General features: G+C 46.0%; 1 protein-coding gene and 1 long non-coding RNA gene across 19 annotated transcripts in view; one reads left to right on the top strand and one right to left on the bottom strand.

The window, feature by feature from the left end:
- Positions 1-15,230, bottom strand: part of DNM1 (dynamin 1) — a 66,370-nt gene that overhangs the window by 5,396 nt on the left and 45,744 nt on the right. For 8 of the 18 annotated variants that reach the window (XM_039561767.1, XM_039561764.1, XM_039561765.1 and 5 more), the window contains 6 exons: positions 8,583-8,692; positions 7,882-7,993; positions 6,649-6,660; positions 5,207-5,377; positions 4,791-5,032; positions 4,206-4,424 (listed from right to left, as the gene is read on the bottom strand). In XM_039561767.1, the coding sequence (XP_039417701.1) occupies positions 4,206-4,424; positions 4,791-5,032; positions 5,207-5,377; positions 6,649-6,660; positions 7,882-7,993; positions 8,583-8,692 (866 nt within the window). Of the gene's footprint in view, positions 1-811; positions 849-2,386; positions 2,545-4,205; positions 4,425-4,790; positions 5,033-5,206; positions 5,378-6,648; positions 6,661-7,881; positions 7,994-8,582; positions 8,693-15,230 lie in introns of all 18 variants that reach the window. The other 10 variants (XM_039561772.1, XM_039561769.1, XM_039561770.1 and 7 more) reach the window with 5 other exon arrangements.
- Positions 13,526-14,599, top strand: LOC109144386. The gene is made up of 2 exons (XR_002045141.2): positions 13,526-13,807; positions 13,933-14,599. It is a non-coding gene; the product is annotated as an uncharacterized LOC109144386 (long non-coding RNA).

Here is a 15,230-nt window from a genome sequence, read left to right as displayed (position 1 = left end):
CTACAATGCTGCAAAATGCAGGGAGAGAGAGGACAGGGAAATGCGCAGGAGCTCAGGGCAGTGTGTTTGAGGGACACAGATAACCACATCCTTCCTCTTGCAGGGGCAGGAGGCAGAGGAGAGAAGGCAGTTTGAATGGAAGCAGGAGAGTAACCTAGAAGGTAAAGGGTCAAGGGGAGAATAGAGGGAGTTCACATCTAACTGTGATGATGGGACACAAGGATAAAAGGGAACATTCAATGTCAGAGTTATCCTGCACTCAGACATGGAAGTCCTGATATTAATGACCCAAACTCCTCTTGACTTCCATGAGCACTAGGGACACAGTGAGGATGGGAGCACTTCTCCAGCCAGACATTAGAAGAAGAGGAGTCTGAACTATCTGCTCCCCAAGTCTCTATCTTGATCCTAACAGAGCTGACAGACCAAATCAAACCAGAGTTTATTCAGCTGATCTTACAGTTAGTGTGGATATAAGCCAAATGAAAGACACATAGAGTTTAGACCTTGTTGCCAGAGCTCATTCCCCCATCCCACCTTCTCTATTTAGAAGCAGAGAAAGGGTCCTCCAAACCTTAAATCAGGTACTGAGGCTTTCCCAGCTCCCGCAGCTCAAGCAGCTGCTCTGTCTCTGATCAGCCAGTTTTTCTGTTCAAGACTCCTCCCTTTATGAGATCCTGGCAGAGGTGGTTCATCAGACAAGGGACTCTGTTACTAACACAAAAACTGGGCAGCAGAGGAGAGCTGCAGAGCAGTGCTGGAGAATGGGGACACAGTGACTCATGCATCGCAGCGAGAGTGCAAAACCTACCGTGGCTGCCAGTCCTCAGGGGTCACTGATAGTGATTCTGAAAGACAACACGAAATCAACATGGCAGTTCAGACAGTTCAAGGCAGAGGCCACACAGACTGTCAGGAAGGTGGAACAGAGACACAAGCGCTTGCACAGACAGAGTCACACATCCCCCTCCAAACACAGCATGAGTAGGGGGACTGCAAACACACGGACACCACTCATAGCCTCATCTTTGCACACATCCAGACCCTGTTGTGCACAGCGGTGCATCAAAACCCATCCATCTGTCCACACACCTACTCGCTGTTGCTCACTCACCCAAGTCCCTCACACATTCAGGCTGTTGTTCACACCAGTGTCATACCCAGATTTCAGTACCCACCAGCTGGGCACAGGTTGCTGGGCTTGTCTGTCACTGAGGATTCCTATCTTTTGACCATATTAAGTGTTAAGAAAGAGCTCAGGAAAGAGGGAGGTAACATGCAGTCCTGAGCACTACCCAAAAAGGCATGAAGCGGGTGGAGGCTTCTTTCTGAAGGTCATAAATCATGAAATCAGCTACTCCAATCTCCTGAATAATTCAGGTCATACAGCTGTGTGACCTTATCATAGAATGGTTTGGGTTAGAAGGGACCTTAAAAGTTATCTAGTTCCAACCCCCAGCCATGGGCACAGACATCTGCCACTAAATCACTAAGGAGATAATTTGTCCCTTAAAACTGTGTGTCCAAGAACCCTTTGGGAGTTCTACTGATGTGTCCCCATTATACTGACCAGCACAGCAGCCAGTGAGAACCATCCCTGCCAGAAGGTAACCCTGGACCCATGCCCTTGTGATGCTGATCCCTCACATTCTTTTCCTTAAACGTTTCAAAGAATGGAGAACCCATTAATGCCTTCAACACATTTTTCCAATGGTTGAGTCATTCTCACTGAAACTTCCTTAATTCTCCTTCAAGTTCTTCTACCTACAATTTCTATCAAATTATTTTAAACTAAAGAGACTAAATACGTGGAGGAATACCCTAATAGACTTCTTTCCCAGATCAAATCCTAAATGCAGTCCATTGCACAGAGATAGGATCTTGGATGGTTTGTAACTTTCAGCTCCCAAAATGATGTATTTGTCAATATGGACTTCCACAGTAAACTAAATAAATGCTAAGTACAGAAGCAGGATGGCAAGTCTTGTTTTTAGTGTCCTTAACTATATGCAGGAAAACCTTTCTGTGCAAAAAAAGGTACCATGTGGTGATTATATGTGAAAATGTATTTATATGTTTATGTTTATGAAAAAGGAGTAGCGTGACACTTGTGTGAGTTCATCATTCATAAAATCAGATGCTCAAACCAGAGGCACAAAACTGCCAAACTTCTACACAGGCAATGAGCACACAAAGTACACCCAGCCATCACCACACACTTGAGTTCACTCCACACCACCAACTCCTCCATCAAAGCCCACTTGTGCTGTACACGGGAGCTTTGTTCTTCTCTCTCACACACATGCACACACACACACTACGCAGCCCAGTTAGCAAGGGAAAGATGGGTATTAAAAAAGCAACAATGGAGATGGCATTCGTTCACCCATGGCAGAAGGACCCGAGTCCAAGTGCTAGCAGGGAACATTCTTATTCTATATACAGGAGAGGAAGAGAAAGAGTCCCTTGTCATTGGAAATTCTCCATTCATCAGTGAACTCAAATGACAAGCTGGTATCAGGATCCGGAGGAGTCTATGAACAACTGGAAGAATCAGAGAGGGGGATCAGAGAATGAGCATCACACTTCACATCTTCTGGAATTACATTCTCAACTCCAGATCAGGGCAGTCAGTAGCATGCAATCCAACCTACCATCTCTCCTAAACCAAGGGTTTGCTCACTCAAGCATGAAACTCTTTCCTCCTCTGCTCCAGTGCTGTTTTCCCTACCTTCCCCTAAACCCTTCTACTCACACAAAAGGCAGAACAGCCATTAAGATAGGCCATGACAGATTTCTTCAAAAAAGGCCAATTCATTTCAGCCCATTTGGGGAATCCTATCACGATGGCCAGGTATATAGAATATTTTTCATGAGTGAAGAAATGAGACTGAGTGAATGGAGGAAGATGGAGACAGAAAGAAGCGTAAGAATACTGAAAACAAAACCACAAAGTAACAGTATATGGAAAGGCAGGGCCACAAGAAGCAGGAGCCAAAATACACAATAGAAGCATGCTGACATCTGTAGGTGCCTCCACAGTCTCTGGGGCAACACTGAGGTATGTGAGGACAAGTTACTGTGGGAGCTGCATCAAGGTGCTTAGGGAGGACTGGGGTAAAGGCACCAAGAAAGTAAAACCATTTGCATATACACCAGAAACTGGTCTAATAAAGCTGTCTGGACTCTACCTCTGGGCTGGCTGCAGCCTGGCAGAGACCACTTCCCTCCAAACAGGCAGCACCAAGTATGAGCTGGGCACTATCGCAGGAGGAAGACTGAACTCACTCTGCCATACACCATCCCCAACCACTGACAGGCTGTGTGTTTCCACAGAAAATGCAAAGTTTCAGACCTGTGCCACCAGCACCCACTGGAGAGGTGTTTTCCACAAGGAAAGTGTTCCCTCTGGCATGTCACTGGGGAGTTTCTGGTTATCTTTGTTCTTTACACTGCAATTACCTCCTCTTCCTCAAGGGAAACTAAGTACCCAACACAAAAGCATTCCTGGTTCCAGACTGCTTCCTAAGTCCTGTTCAGAAACATGTATTCAGCGGCACAGAGGATAATTCCTTATTACTATGTTGAAGTGTGTCTGAAGTGACCGAACAGGAAAGGAAATGAGTTTCCTAATGGGAAAGCAAAGCTGTGTGATTTGAACCGTCTAGACTGGAAAACCTTGAAGTTGATTACGCAAGCAACAAAATTGCCTAAGAATTCATTTCCCTATCAGTGATTCTGTGATCCTCTCCTAGCCAAAATCAACTTAACAGCTTTGAAGGTCTTCCAACTCACCTTGAAGAACTCTGGGCCAAGAGAAAAGGGGCAACTTCAGACTTTGGGGAGCTCTACACAGAGGGGAATCTTACCCCAGTCCTGTGATTTATCTGGTGACTACAGGCATTGGTACAGTTGCTGTAAACCTTGGGTACAAGGTACTCTCCCACATTCTTTACAGAGGTTTGTAGAGAAAAACAGCTGCCCCTCTGCTCCTGAGAGCTGTCTTGGCATTGCCTCATCCATACAATAAATTCTCAGAGGACAACGATGCTCCTGCCTCTGGATACAATTCAAATATCCAAAGGCTGTACCCACACCACGCACTCCATTCTCCTCCTATGGCCCAGGCAGGCCAAGTGCTGCCAAGGCTCCAACCCAAAACCAGAACATACCCCACCTGTGTGGAGCAGTGTTTCAGGACTTACCTGGGAACACCAGGAGGAGCACGATTAGGCCGAGAAGGAACCTGAGGTGGGGGCCCAAAGGGATCAGGAGAGGCACCTGGCCTGGAGGGCACAGGGGGGGCACCACCCAGCGTGGATCCACCAGCAGGAGGTGGTCCAGGAGCCGGTCCGCGAGACCCAGGTCTGGCGGGGGGCACTGCAGGAGCTCTCCTCTGCGGCGTGGGGCTGGATGTGGGGGACCTGCCAAACAAACAAAGGCATTCAACTGCAGCAACAGCTCTGGGATCCCTCTGCCACCAAGGCTGCCTTCAGTGTTCTCTCTTTAGCTTCACATCACTTTACACACCACCCTTTGGCTTTCAAGGACCACACCAGGCCCCAGGTTGCCTTCAAAGCTACGTCAGCCCCATCCAACCCAAGGGTTTAGAACATCTCAACATCTCTGTAAAGATGTCCTAGGAGCCTGCCAGCAGAAATACCCAGGACTCTTCATCCACAGGAAGAAGAGGAGAAGAGGAGGGCTCCCTGTCTCAGTGGGAGGCCCCGGCAAGGCACTGAAGAGGCATCAGGCAGCTCTGCGGGGCTCCCCCCCTGAGCCTCTGGTACCTGCGTCCGGACGGTACGCTCTGCACCTGCAGCCAAGAGTCGTCCACCGGTGGGGGCATGGGGGTGCTGATGGTGCTGGTGTTGATGTCCCCGATGATGTTGAGGGCCTCTTTCAGGGCGTGGTACATGCGCAGCATTTCGTCGCGTCGCTGGGCCTGCTCTGCCGACTCCTCCATCAGTGTATTTTGGTCGCCACAGGAGTACAGGTTTGCCAGCAGCTCTGAATGGATGAAGTCCTTGGTCTGTAAATGAGCAGAGAGAGGGAATCAGTTTTCAGCATCTTTCCCCAGAACACTCTATTCTGTCCCCACCTCTTCCTTCCAAGCTGCCTTCAGCTTTTCTTCATTCTATTCCTCCCTCTCTGTTTTTCCCCTTTCTGCCACTCCCACCTCCATTGACCACGGTGAGATAAGTACATTGTTTATCATGAGGTGCATGATTGTCTTCGGCATGAGGTCTCTGATGGTTTTGTTGACAATTGCCATGTAGGAATCCACCAGGTTCCTGATCGTTTCCACTTGTCTCTCCAGCTGAGGATCCATGGAGTGCATGAAACTATCTCCTCCATTCTCCTCTGCTTCACTGGCCTGCAGAAAAAAGGAGAAACAGAATGGTTCTTCAAATGTAACACAAAATTGGCTTTTCATGAGAGCTAAGAGAAGAATAGAAGGGAACAGGCAGGAAGCGCATGCAATAAGTAAAACTTACTTAAACTTACATTTTGAGCTGTGATTGTCAATGCACAGCTCAGTTTGTACAGACTTCTCCAGCTCAGATCTGAGAAATTTTAGCAAAAAAACCTGCTCTCTCAGTAGGAAGTTATTAAACAAAGGTGAAAGACAACAGGGACTCCTGACCCATGTTCACAGGTTATGGCTCTGGTGCATACTCAAAGCTCTATTATTACTTTTTAATGTCTACAGCTTCCTGAATGGTTCTTCATTTGATCTGGGTTTTCCATGACCAGACTCAGTTAAAACCAAGAGTCATTCACCATAAATTAAGTCTCACAGGCTCTCTGCCATGTTGCATCTTTGTCCTCATTATACGAATGAGAAAACAGATACAGAGAAGTGACATAACTGCTCCTCTCAGGCTGACCACAAGTAGATGGAATAAACTAGAAAACTTTTCTATCACTTCAACTGCAAATCCTGCATCGTAAGTTATAATTATCTTTTCTTTCACACCAAGCAGATGAATCTCTTCCTGTCTGCCTGAAGTAGACAGAAGTAGTTGTTTATTCTGTAAGGTAAAACCTGGACTGTGCTGTTTGACAGCAAGCAATCTCCAAGGCTCCTCCATTTGGGATCAATTTCAAAGCATTGAAGCATGAAAGAACTGCTGCCTTCCTCCATGCTTACTTAAAAAAAATCCCTCTGGATTGTATAATGAACCGTCTTCGTTTTAAACAGCCCTAGTCTGAACAATTTGCCATGTAGGAAATGGCATCTCTTTTGTTTTGGGGAACAAAATATATGAGAAAGGGCAAATTCTTTTGTTCATTTGAGCTTTTGCTGAGAAGATCTTACATAATGAAGGAATGCAAGGTCTCAGTGTGAAACAAAGTGAAGGAAGTGGATGTCAAGCAGGACAACTTAAAAAAAGTGAGGGTAAAAAAACCCCCAAAAACAAGCTTGCACCAAGATTCAGAAGTCATACAAAAAGGGAGGAATAAAAAGAAAAAAGGAAAACTCAAACCAAGAACAGAAACAGACAGCAGGAATCCAACAGAGGGTACAAAGAGGGAGAAGAAGCAAATGCCTCTCAGGAAATTGTGACAAAAGGAAAAAAAATATGAGGGAGCTATCTGGTGAGAGCCCCAGGAGGCAACACAGGCAGAGGGGGTCAGACTTACTTTGTCCTTGTCCTGGCAGGCCAGTTTGAGCATACGTAGAAAAAATTAAAATAAAAAGGGACAAAAAATAAAAGATGACTTTTAGTTGGTCTCAGAATTTGGAGAAGGTCCCATAGTAGCACTGACAGGCAAAAGACCAATCCCACTAAAAACACATCAGTACCTCTATTACCCTAGAAGAGGAACAAGCGAACTGTTTGGCTAAATTGAAAAGTGGGATGCTCTGCAAAGGCAACCATATTGTTAGCAACAAAGGACAACCTACTTACCTGCAAGGACCACTTGTCATTCCTTACATGGGTTTTAAGACAGGAACCAGGGTTCCCATGTTAAACCCCTCCACTTGCACAGCAATAGGTGGCCCACAGCCACTGTGGTTAAGAGGCCCAGTCTGGTTCAAAGCTAATCTGAAGTCATGTCACTGTTAAAGCCCAGTCTCTAACCCTCTTCTTTAAACATCTTATCAGTTTGTTAGGAAATGCTTTAAGGCAAACCCAGCAATATTCAAGTGTAACAGGACAGATGACTGCAAGAAATCTATTAGAAGCAACAAATACAAACAGAAAAGCAATTATCACTTTTCTAACGGGAAAACTATTTACAGCAGCTTCCTCTCACAGAGGAACCAGAAAGGCTTTGAACAGAAACACATACCACAATTGCCTAGAAGATATTTTTAAAGCAGAAAATAATGCTGACAATAAGTGCTGTGGGACAAGGGGAAGAGAAGAGATAGGAATTCTTGCTAAAGGAGCATATTAGGGTATCTACCAAACAAAAGAATAATTCAAAGAACATCCCTCCCTAATTGGCTGGAGGAAGGAAAGGGAGAACAACTGCTAAGTTAGGAAGTTTCTAATAAGACTGTATAGTGTTACCAAAAAGGACTGGTGCCTTTTGCTCAGTGGATACCATATCAGTTAGTAGTCACGGTAATTAAATGTCACCCTTATATTGTGAATTTAAAGTCCACAAAACAAGACAGCTAGTGGGATTTATCAAGGCAGTCTTTTCCTACTTTATCTTCCCTTTGAAGCTGCCAGTTACTTTATCTCAAGCTTCCCTAATGGAAGCACCAGGATATACCAAGAATCTTTTCTGTTATGAAAGATTCTCAGCTCTGGAAAGATGCAAAACTCTCACAGACTTATTTTTAACACAAGAAGATGCAGCTATTCTTCTGAATACACATGCTGTGCTCCTCCTTATCCCATTATCATGGCTGTCACTTACCCCAACACGCTCTGGGTAGACTCCTGCACGAAGGAAGGAAGCCTTCCAGCTATCCACCTCTTCCTGGGTCTCACAGGCCAGCTCCAGCTGCCGGTAGTCCTTGTAAACATTCCTGACAGGAAGACACATATTTTATTATTCTCTCTCGCAGCTCAGAGATCTGCCCATCTTTGACAAAGATATCAGTGACCAGGGAATCCTCCTGTCATTTTAAGACAGAGACACAGAGACATTTGGTCCCTTGCTAGGAACTTCATGATGACCCTGCAAGAGGAATTTTTTTTTTAATCAAGTTTGATGGCTCTCAAATCATGTTTCAACAAGGCCTGAAAAGGATTCCTTTTTCAATTCTGCTTGCTGCTGGACTTCTCCAGCCATCCCAGGTCCTTTGGCTTTCCCTAGTCACTCACCAAGAACATTGTGATTATAAATATATATCCCAGTCAGAGGCAGACCCAGGTAACGACACCAAAACACTGAAGGGTAAGTTAACACCACAAGCCATGCACTGGCAAAAAAAGGAAAGTTATACATATCTGTAAGACCAGAAGGAATGAAGTTAAGTCCTCCCATCTCCTTCAAAAGTGGCTGTCCTGACAGGACATCTTCCTGGACAGCTATCTTAACACACTCATCCCTACCCTGTTACATAAACCCCGTCCCTAGCTCCAGCAGCTTGGTGTGCTGAGATGGGAGCATACCTCTGTTCAGTGTTGAAGAGAGCAAAGATATGCTTGCTGGACATGAACCCCTTCTCCACATCTCGCAGTTTCAGGTTATCCACTGGTAACATGTACTTCTTTTCTTTCTCCTGGAAAGGGAATGAGGAACAAGTCGCTCCCTGCTCCAGTGGCACCTCTGCTCTGCCAGCAGGGAGCACTAGCGACACAGCCCCACATCAACAGAGAGGCATTCTCAGACCCAGGTCCTCTGTTTCCTCGAGTCTGTGAGAGAAGGGGGACCTCTGGAAACAAGAGTTTGTCCTTCCCAACTGCTTTTGTGATGTGGCCCAAAAACCCCATCCCATAAACTCTTCCAGAACCAGGCACCATCACAGCACTGTCCAACTTCCCCGATTATGCTCAGCATTGTGGTCCCACTCTTCCTAGAAAAGGGGTCAATCTGGGTTCAGGAAAAGCCAGGCATGTGATGGAGAAGCTGGTTTGATACAGAAGTTATGCGTCAATAAACCGTGATGTTAAATATTATGTTAAAAATCTGGCATGCATACATACATACATATATATATATATATATATATATATATGTATCTCAACTTAAATTTACCTCTTCAGAAAACCTGACTTGCTGGTTTTGTTACTTCATCCTATCACTGTCCTAGTCCTACACTCTATTAGTTGTTGTGAACCCTTCACCTTCATAAAAAAAAGAAATGTCAAAACTTGATCTTAACTTTCACATTTGCATTCAGAAACTAAGTCAGAAATGGTAAGCCTTGCTTAGTCTCAAATCTGGATCTACAGCAAATTAATAGAACTGAGTTTGGTTTAAGGCCTTCATTTGGAGCATCCTATTCCAGCTGGGAATTATACCCCAGCACAACAAGAGAGGGAGCCCTCACACTGGTCTACAAAAGGCTATCCAAGACTAAACCAAAACCAGAGCATACTCCTGTGTGCAAAGCAAGCATGTGTGACTGTCCCTTGTGAGATCTTGTGTGTTTGTAGACCTTTCTTGGCTGGAAACAACATGACCACTCTTGAGGAAAACAAGATGGAAAACAAAGACGGTCAGTGAGCAGAGATCCTGAAGAGCTGACCAGGAAAGAAGGGCAGGGCAGAAGAGCAGGTACAAGTGACAAAGCTGCTGAGCTCAAACACCCCGACAATGGCAAGTCCAGCCTAACATCCTCTTAAGCTTCAGCTAAATTGACTTGAGTTTGCTAAGGATACCAGCACCTCACAGTTCTGAGATACCCCAAAGATCAAACTGTACCAGTTCATTACAAAACACATGCAACGAGAATATCCCAAAAAACAGCACCTAAAAAACAGAAGAGATCACTTGGGTTGCTGCCAGACTCTCTCTCAAAGGTGCCAGGCTATGAAAACAGGAGAATTCTTCCAAGCAAATTTCCCTGGACTTTCTAATACTGCTGATCAGTTTTAATTAGATGTGGGCAGGCATTTTTCTAATGGGATATCTGTCAGCCACATGCTGGTCTCAGAGCTACACAGACTACTTCAGGTTCTGTGAGCCACAAACAACTTGCAGCTTTCTATTACTCTGGCTTATTATTATGCTGACTTAGTCTGAACTAGTGACCTAGAAGTGAACAACACCAACTGCTGAGTCCCTGGCCGAGTCAGACCATCCCCACTGCAGCCTCACTTAACTGGAACTCCCTGAGTTTACCCCACAGTCCCTGGGCTAGTAAAAAAACCCCAAAAAACCAAAAAAACCCACAAACCAATAAAACCGAACAAAAACCACTGATGTTACAGATGTCTGAGAAAAACCTCCTGCATTAGACCCACATAATTCCATAGAAGTTTCGCACTGATGTCATTCTTCAGGAAAAAATGTCAAAAGGTAAGGGAATTCCATGTCCCTGATATGGAAACAACATGCTCTTTGCCAGAGTTTCAACTTTCACCCTTTCCAAGCTCTCACATAAATGCTGCCACATGATCCAGACAACACTATCTCCACATGCTGATCTTTCCACAGACCACAGGGGAGACAAAATATTTGTCTGCCAGCACAACGTATCAGTCCTCGAGGTGGAGGTAGCAAGAGCAATCAAGTGGAGGACATGGGCACAAGACAAGAAGCCCCCAAGCCAGGCAAGCTGCAGTGAGCCCCTGCTGCTCCCCATCTCCCCACACCTCCCCCTTCCCAGTCCCCCACTTCAGCCTTTCCAGCTTCTCAGTTTTCAACCCAGCCTGTTTTATATCAACACTCTGACTTCATTTCCTGAATGTAGAGACAGGAAAGTGTGGAATGAGCTGCCAAGGGCTGAACCTCTCAAAACTTTGGCTGAGCGCTCTGCCCATATGTTAGCAATCTGGCAGGGTGTGCTATGGCTGAGCAGCATCCTGGGCAAGGGGGAAAGGGCTTCTCTCTCTCTAGCTTTCCAGACTTGGAGTCAGGAGGAAAAAGAAGGAAGAGCCAGCACACATCAAAATGGGAAAGTAGTCTGTGAAATCCTATATTCAAAGTCCTCAGTCTGATCCCAAGAGGCTTATGTTGCTCATATTGCCCTTCATCAATAAGGGGAGGAAAAAAAATATTAGGCAAAACTCTCCCTCAGCAGCAGAGTATGTGCTATATAAAATGTGCACATTGGCTGTGAGTTGATCTGTAGAGCCATGAGGCCAAGGGGAGGTGGGGCAGTGGCAGAGGCCCCCAGACTGTACAAAACAGAACACGGTGCTCAGTTTTGGCTTGGGAGTATTGCAGGCACAGTGATGTAACCACCCCTCATCAGGGCTGCTGCTCCCCACAGGAGTCTCAGCCTGCATGGAGACCTGCAGAAAGAGATGACTGCCAGCTCCTTGCAGAGGCAGGATAAATGCTAGAGGATTATTCCCCCGCCTCCGGCACAGTGCAGAATACAGCCATATGGCTCTGTACTTTGCATCTACCAGGGAAAGAAAATAGACGTGGCCAGGAAGCCGACCAGGATCCACGAGCCATTCCAGCAGTGGGACAGAAAGCACACTAACTGGAGGAAAAAAGTGATGCTGCAGTTGCAGCCTGATGTTCCAATGTCCTTTACTGTTGCTACATATCTTATGGCGGCTAAATCCTAGAGATGCGTTTTGGACAGATGTAGCAATAATCTGCACCATCACCTGAATTATTTGTTGCTAACCTGTAGGTAATAACCTACAAGAAGTTCACAGAAATCAGCAGGCAGCAAGCCAGCCTGAGTCCAAGCATTCCCTCCATTCACCTGGACTGCCTCAGCAGCAAAGTAAATTTTCCTGCTCTTGGATACATGCAAAATGAAGCTGACAGATGCATGTGTGGGCTCCCTAAGGTTGGAAATTGGCACTCACAGCACAAGAAAGTAATTGGCAGAATTATTAGGTCTCAGTTTGCATTTGGAGCATAAATAAACTAATTAAAGGTTTCCCTGTAGCTATTATGACAAACACCTTCTGCACCGAGACAAGGGTCTGTGGATATGGGAGAAGACATTGCCATTGTTTTAATTGGGGGCTGTGTGAAATTAGGAAAAATTAATCTTGCTTAAACCTCTTAATCTCCTTTCCCCTCCTGTAAGATGTGAAGTATTATAGATAAACAAACCTGCCCCAGAGATGTTTGGAGTTTCGGTAAAATTGTTTCTGTTAAACGCATGCACAGCATTTTGGGAACTCCAAAATTCATAAAACTCTACTCAAATGGAGAAACATTAACATCATAATTTATAATAAACACACTGCATGAATACATGCACATGAAACGATTGTTAGGAAGAAGCTTTTGAAAAACTGGTGTATTTGAAAGCAAGTGAACTGAGCTTTTCAAGCTGAACCAACCACTCCACTCCCCCCAACAAGATGTTACCAACTGCTTTCTGCTTCTTGTCCTGGCAAGTAGAAGAGCTGAATTTCTGAGACGTGATTCCTCCAGGAAGCCTTGGTCATCCCTCTACATACATACATCTTGAGACCATCTTTCCCAGACAAAGCCCACCTGTATCACTTTTACCCTCAGAGCATAATTTATAGGAATGATTCCTCTCCCAAGCTGTGGAGCAGCTGTAATGGCTTGTTTACATCAGAAAGCTGCCTTGGTTTAACTCAAACAACACATCCTAAGATTTTAAGCTGATTTAGTTCAAAAGCTCTGCAGACACTAGACCTGGACTCATGTGATTAATCACAACCATTACTGTTGGCTTAGTAAGCACAGCAGTGGTAATTAACTCACCTGCACAAAAGTAAAGATTTTTATTCACATCAACTGAAATAACATGCAGATTTAAACCTCCAGCCAAGTGCAACCCCAAGAAGCCATCAGGGGGTTTATGGGGAAGCATAGGCAGAAACCTGAGCTGCTTGAGAGAGACTATAGTGCCCAAAACTCGACTGTCATGACCTCTCTAAGGTCACAGCAATGCCCACCAGCCTTCAAAAAGGACAACCAGGCACTTGTCCCTGCACCTGTCCTTGTGCCAGGGCAGGGATGAACCATCCCAGAGTATCTGACTTGCTTTGCTAAGGTAAAGCACAACATGCATACACACACAAAGTCTTTCACACCCCTGAGAGAGGGTGGGTTACACTTCTCCAGTGCATGGTTAGTGCCAAGATGGGAGTTCCAAGTGTTCATATGTTCGGTCACAAATCTTAACCATCCACACCAGGAGAAGGAATCCTGGAAGGGAGACATGTGAATAAAGTCCTTTTTATCCCTGCAGCACAGGGAGAGGGAGCAAAGCGCGTGGGCAGGGACTAACATCTGGAATCGCTACATGGGACCCAGGCGTCACAGAAAGCGACAGCATTCCTCAAGTTTCCATGCGGGGTAGGGAACCCTCCTTTCCCCCGCGCAACCCCATCCGTCAGCCACTCACTTCCTGCCAAACTCGGCCTTCCCAGCAGCCAGCAAGCTCCTCCCTCGAGTCTAGTTAGCTTTCCACTGCCACGTCAAGTGAGGCAGAAGGACAGAAGGGAAGCAAGAAGGGAGGGAGCAAAAACCAGAAGAGGGAGGGAGGCTCAGCAATGCCAGGGCGTAGTGGGGGGAGAGAAAGAGGGGATGTGGATTACTCCTGCAGCAGCCAGAGGTGAGCTGCAAGGGTAACTGGCCAAGGTTGCGTTCTGCAACCCTGTCAAAGGATCTTCTGGAGGGCTTGAAAGCAAAGGCTGGTCCTGTTTGAGCTTTGCTCTGGACCCGCTGATCTTCAGGACGAGAGATGAGGTGCATGGGGCCTGAGGATCCTCCCACACAGGTCCGTGGGGAAGAAAAGGACTTGAATGAAGCAACGAGTTCTGCACACCTGGGTGACAGCCAAGACTTCACAGCATTTCCTCCTCAAACTGCAGTAATCGATTTTTTTTTTCTCTTTCTAAAAAGGTACAGCATATCCCAGGTGGAATCCAGGTACCAGCCTGACACCAGCACTGGAAGAGGAAGGCGCTTGGAAACTTGCTCCAAATTGGAAACATGCAGGGAGCAACATTTCTTCTCCCCCAGCTGCCAGAGGAGGATGTTTTCCCAATCAGGACTTGGACTTTTGTTCACCCCATCTCTGCCCCGCACAACCCCGTCCCAAAAGCAGGGAGGGGAGAGGACTAATGAGCTGCTGATTGCCGGAGAGCAGATTGCAGAGGCTCCACTCCGTCTGCCCAGTGTTCAGACTACCTGTTCAGGACTACAAGATTGTACAGTAGTCTGCACATTGGTTAGGCTGTGCTGGGATACACCACACACTGCCAGTGCTGCACGGGGACGGCAACACCTGCACGGCAGAGGGACATGCTTGGAGAGGGTGGGCTCCGGGGATGGCTGCATGCAGAGGTCACTCATCCCTCACCCTGGGAGGGTCTAACCCTTTGGAGCCATGCCTGATCATCACTTTTACCTGCCTGTTCACCAGCCTACTCACAACCCTTTCATTTCTCCTCCATCTCTTTCATTCCATTCTTATTTCTTTCAGTTTCATGTGCTTGTCCCAAGGTAGCTGTGTTCAGGATGGCTTGTGTTTCACATGCTAAGCTTTGCCATTAAATGCAGAAATGGACACATAGGCCTGTCAGAGTCACAACTGCGGTGTGCTTTGCTACCTGAGAAGGCAGATTCAAGCACAGAAAGGTGACTGGAGAAAGGGGAGTTCATAGTGTAAAGAATACTGGTCATAATACAAAGAAAAACCCACAAGGGATTCAAAGTTGGAGGTATGGATGCTCTGGATGTTGTATTTGCTTTGATGTTTGTCTGCCAGAGAAAGAAGAGAAACTGAGTGAAAGCATAAATGGGGACTGATTAAAACTGAGTAAGATTATGAGAAAACATACACTTGTGAAAAAAGATAAGTGCATGAATGAAAAGGCTCCACAGAGAATGTAAAGAAAATGAACATGTTCCAGAGAGCACCTAAGAGCAGCATGAAAGCAGGAGAGGAACCACCTCAGAGCAGACCTGCTCTTATGGTCTTTAAAACAAGCTGGATGCAAAAACCTAACTGCAGCCAACTCATCACAGCAAGTTTCTGATGACTGGTGGGCATCTGAGTAAAGAAAAAGGAATTTTTCCAGCTGATCTGGGCCTCAAGGACATGGATTGGGGAGTGGGAAGAGGGGCTAGAGAAGAGGGAAGTGCATGTGTGCAGTGGGGGGGGACAATCTCTATTGATCCATGTGTTTATTTTTAAA

This window comes from Corvus cornix, chromosome 17 (genome assembly GCF_000738735.6).
Source record: "Corvus cornix cornix isolate S_Up_H32 chromosome 17, ASM73873v5, whole genome shotgun sequence".
Classification (NCBI taxonomy): domain Eukaryota; kingdom Metazoa; phylum Chordata; class Aves; order Passeriformes; family Corvidae; genus Corvus; species Corvus cornix.
This window is presented reverse-complemented; position numbering and strand designations above follow the sequence as displayed.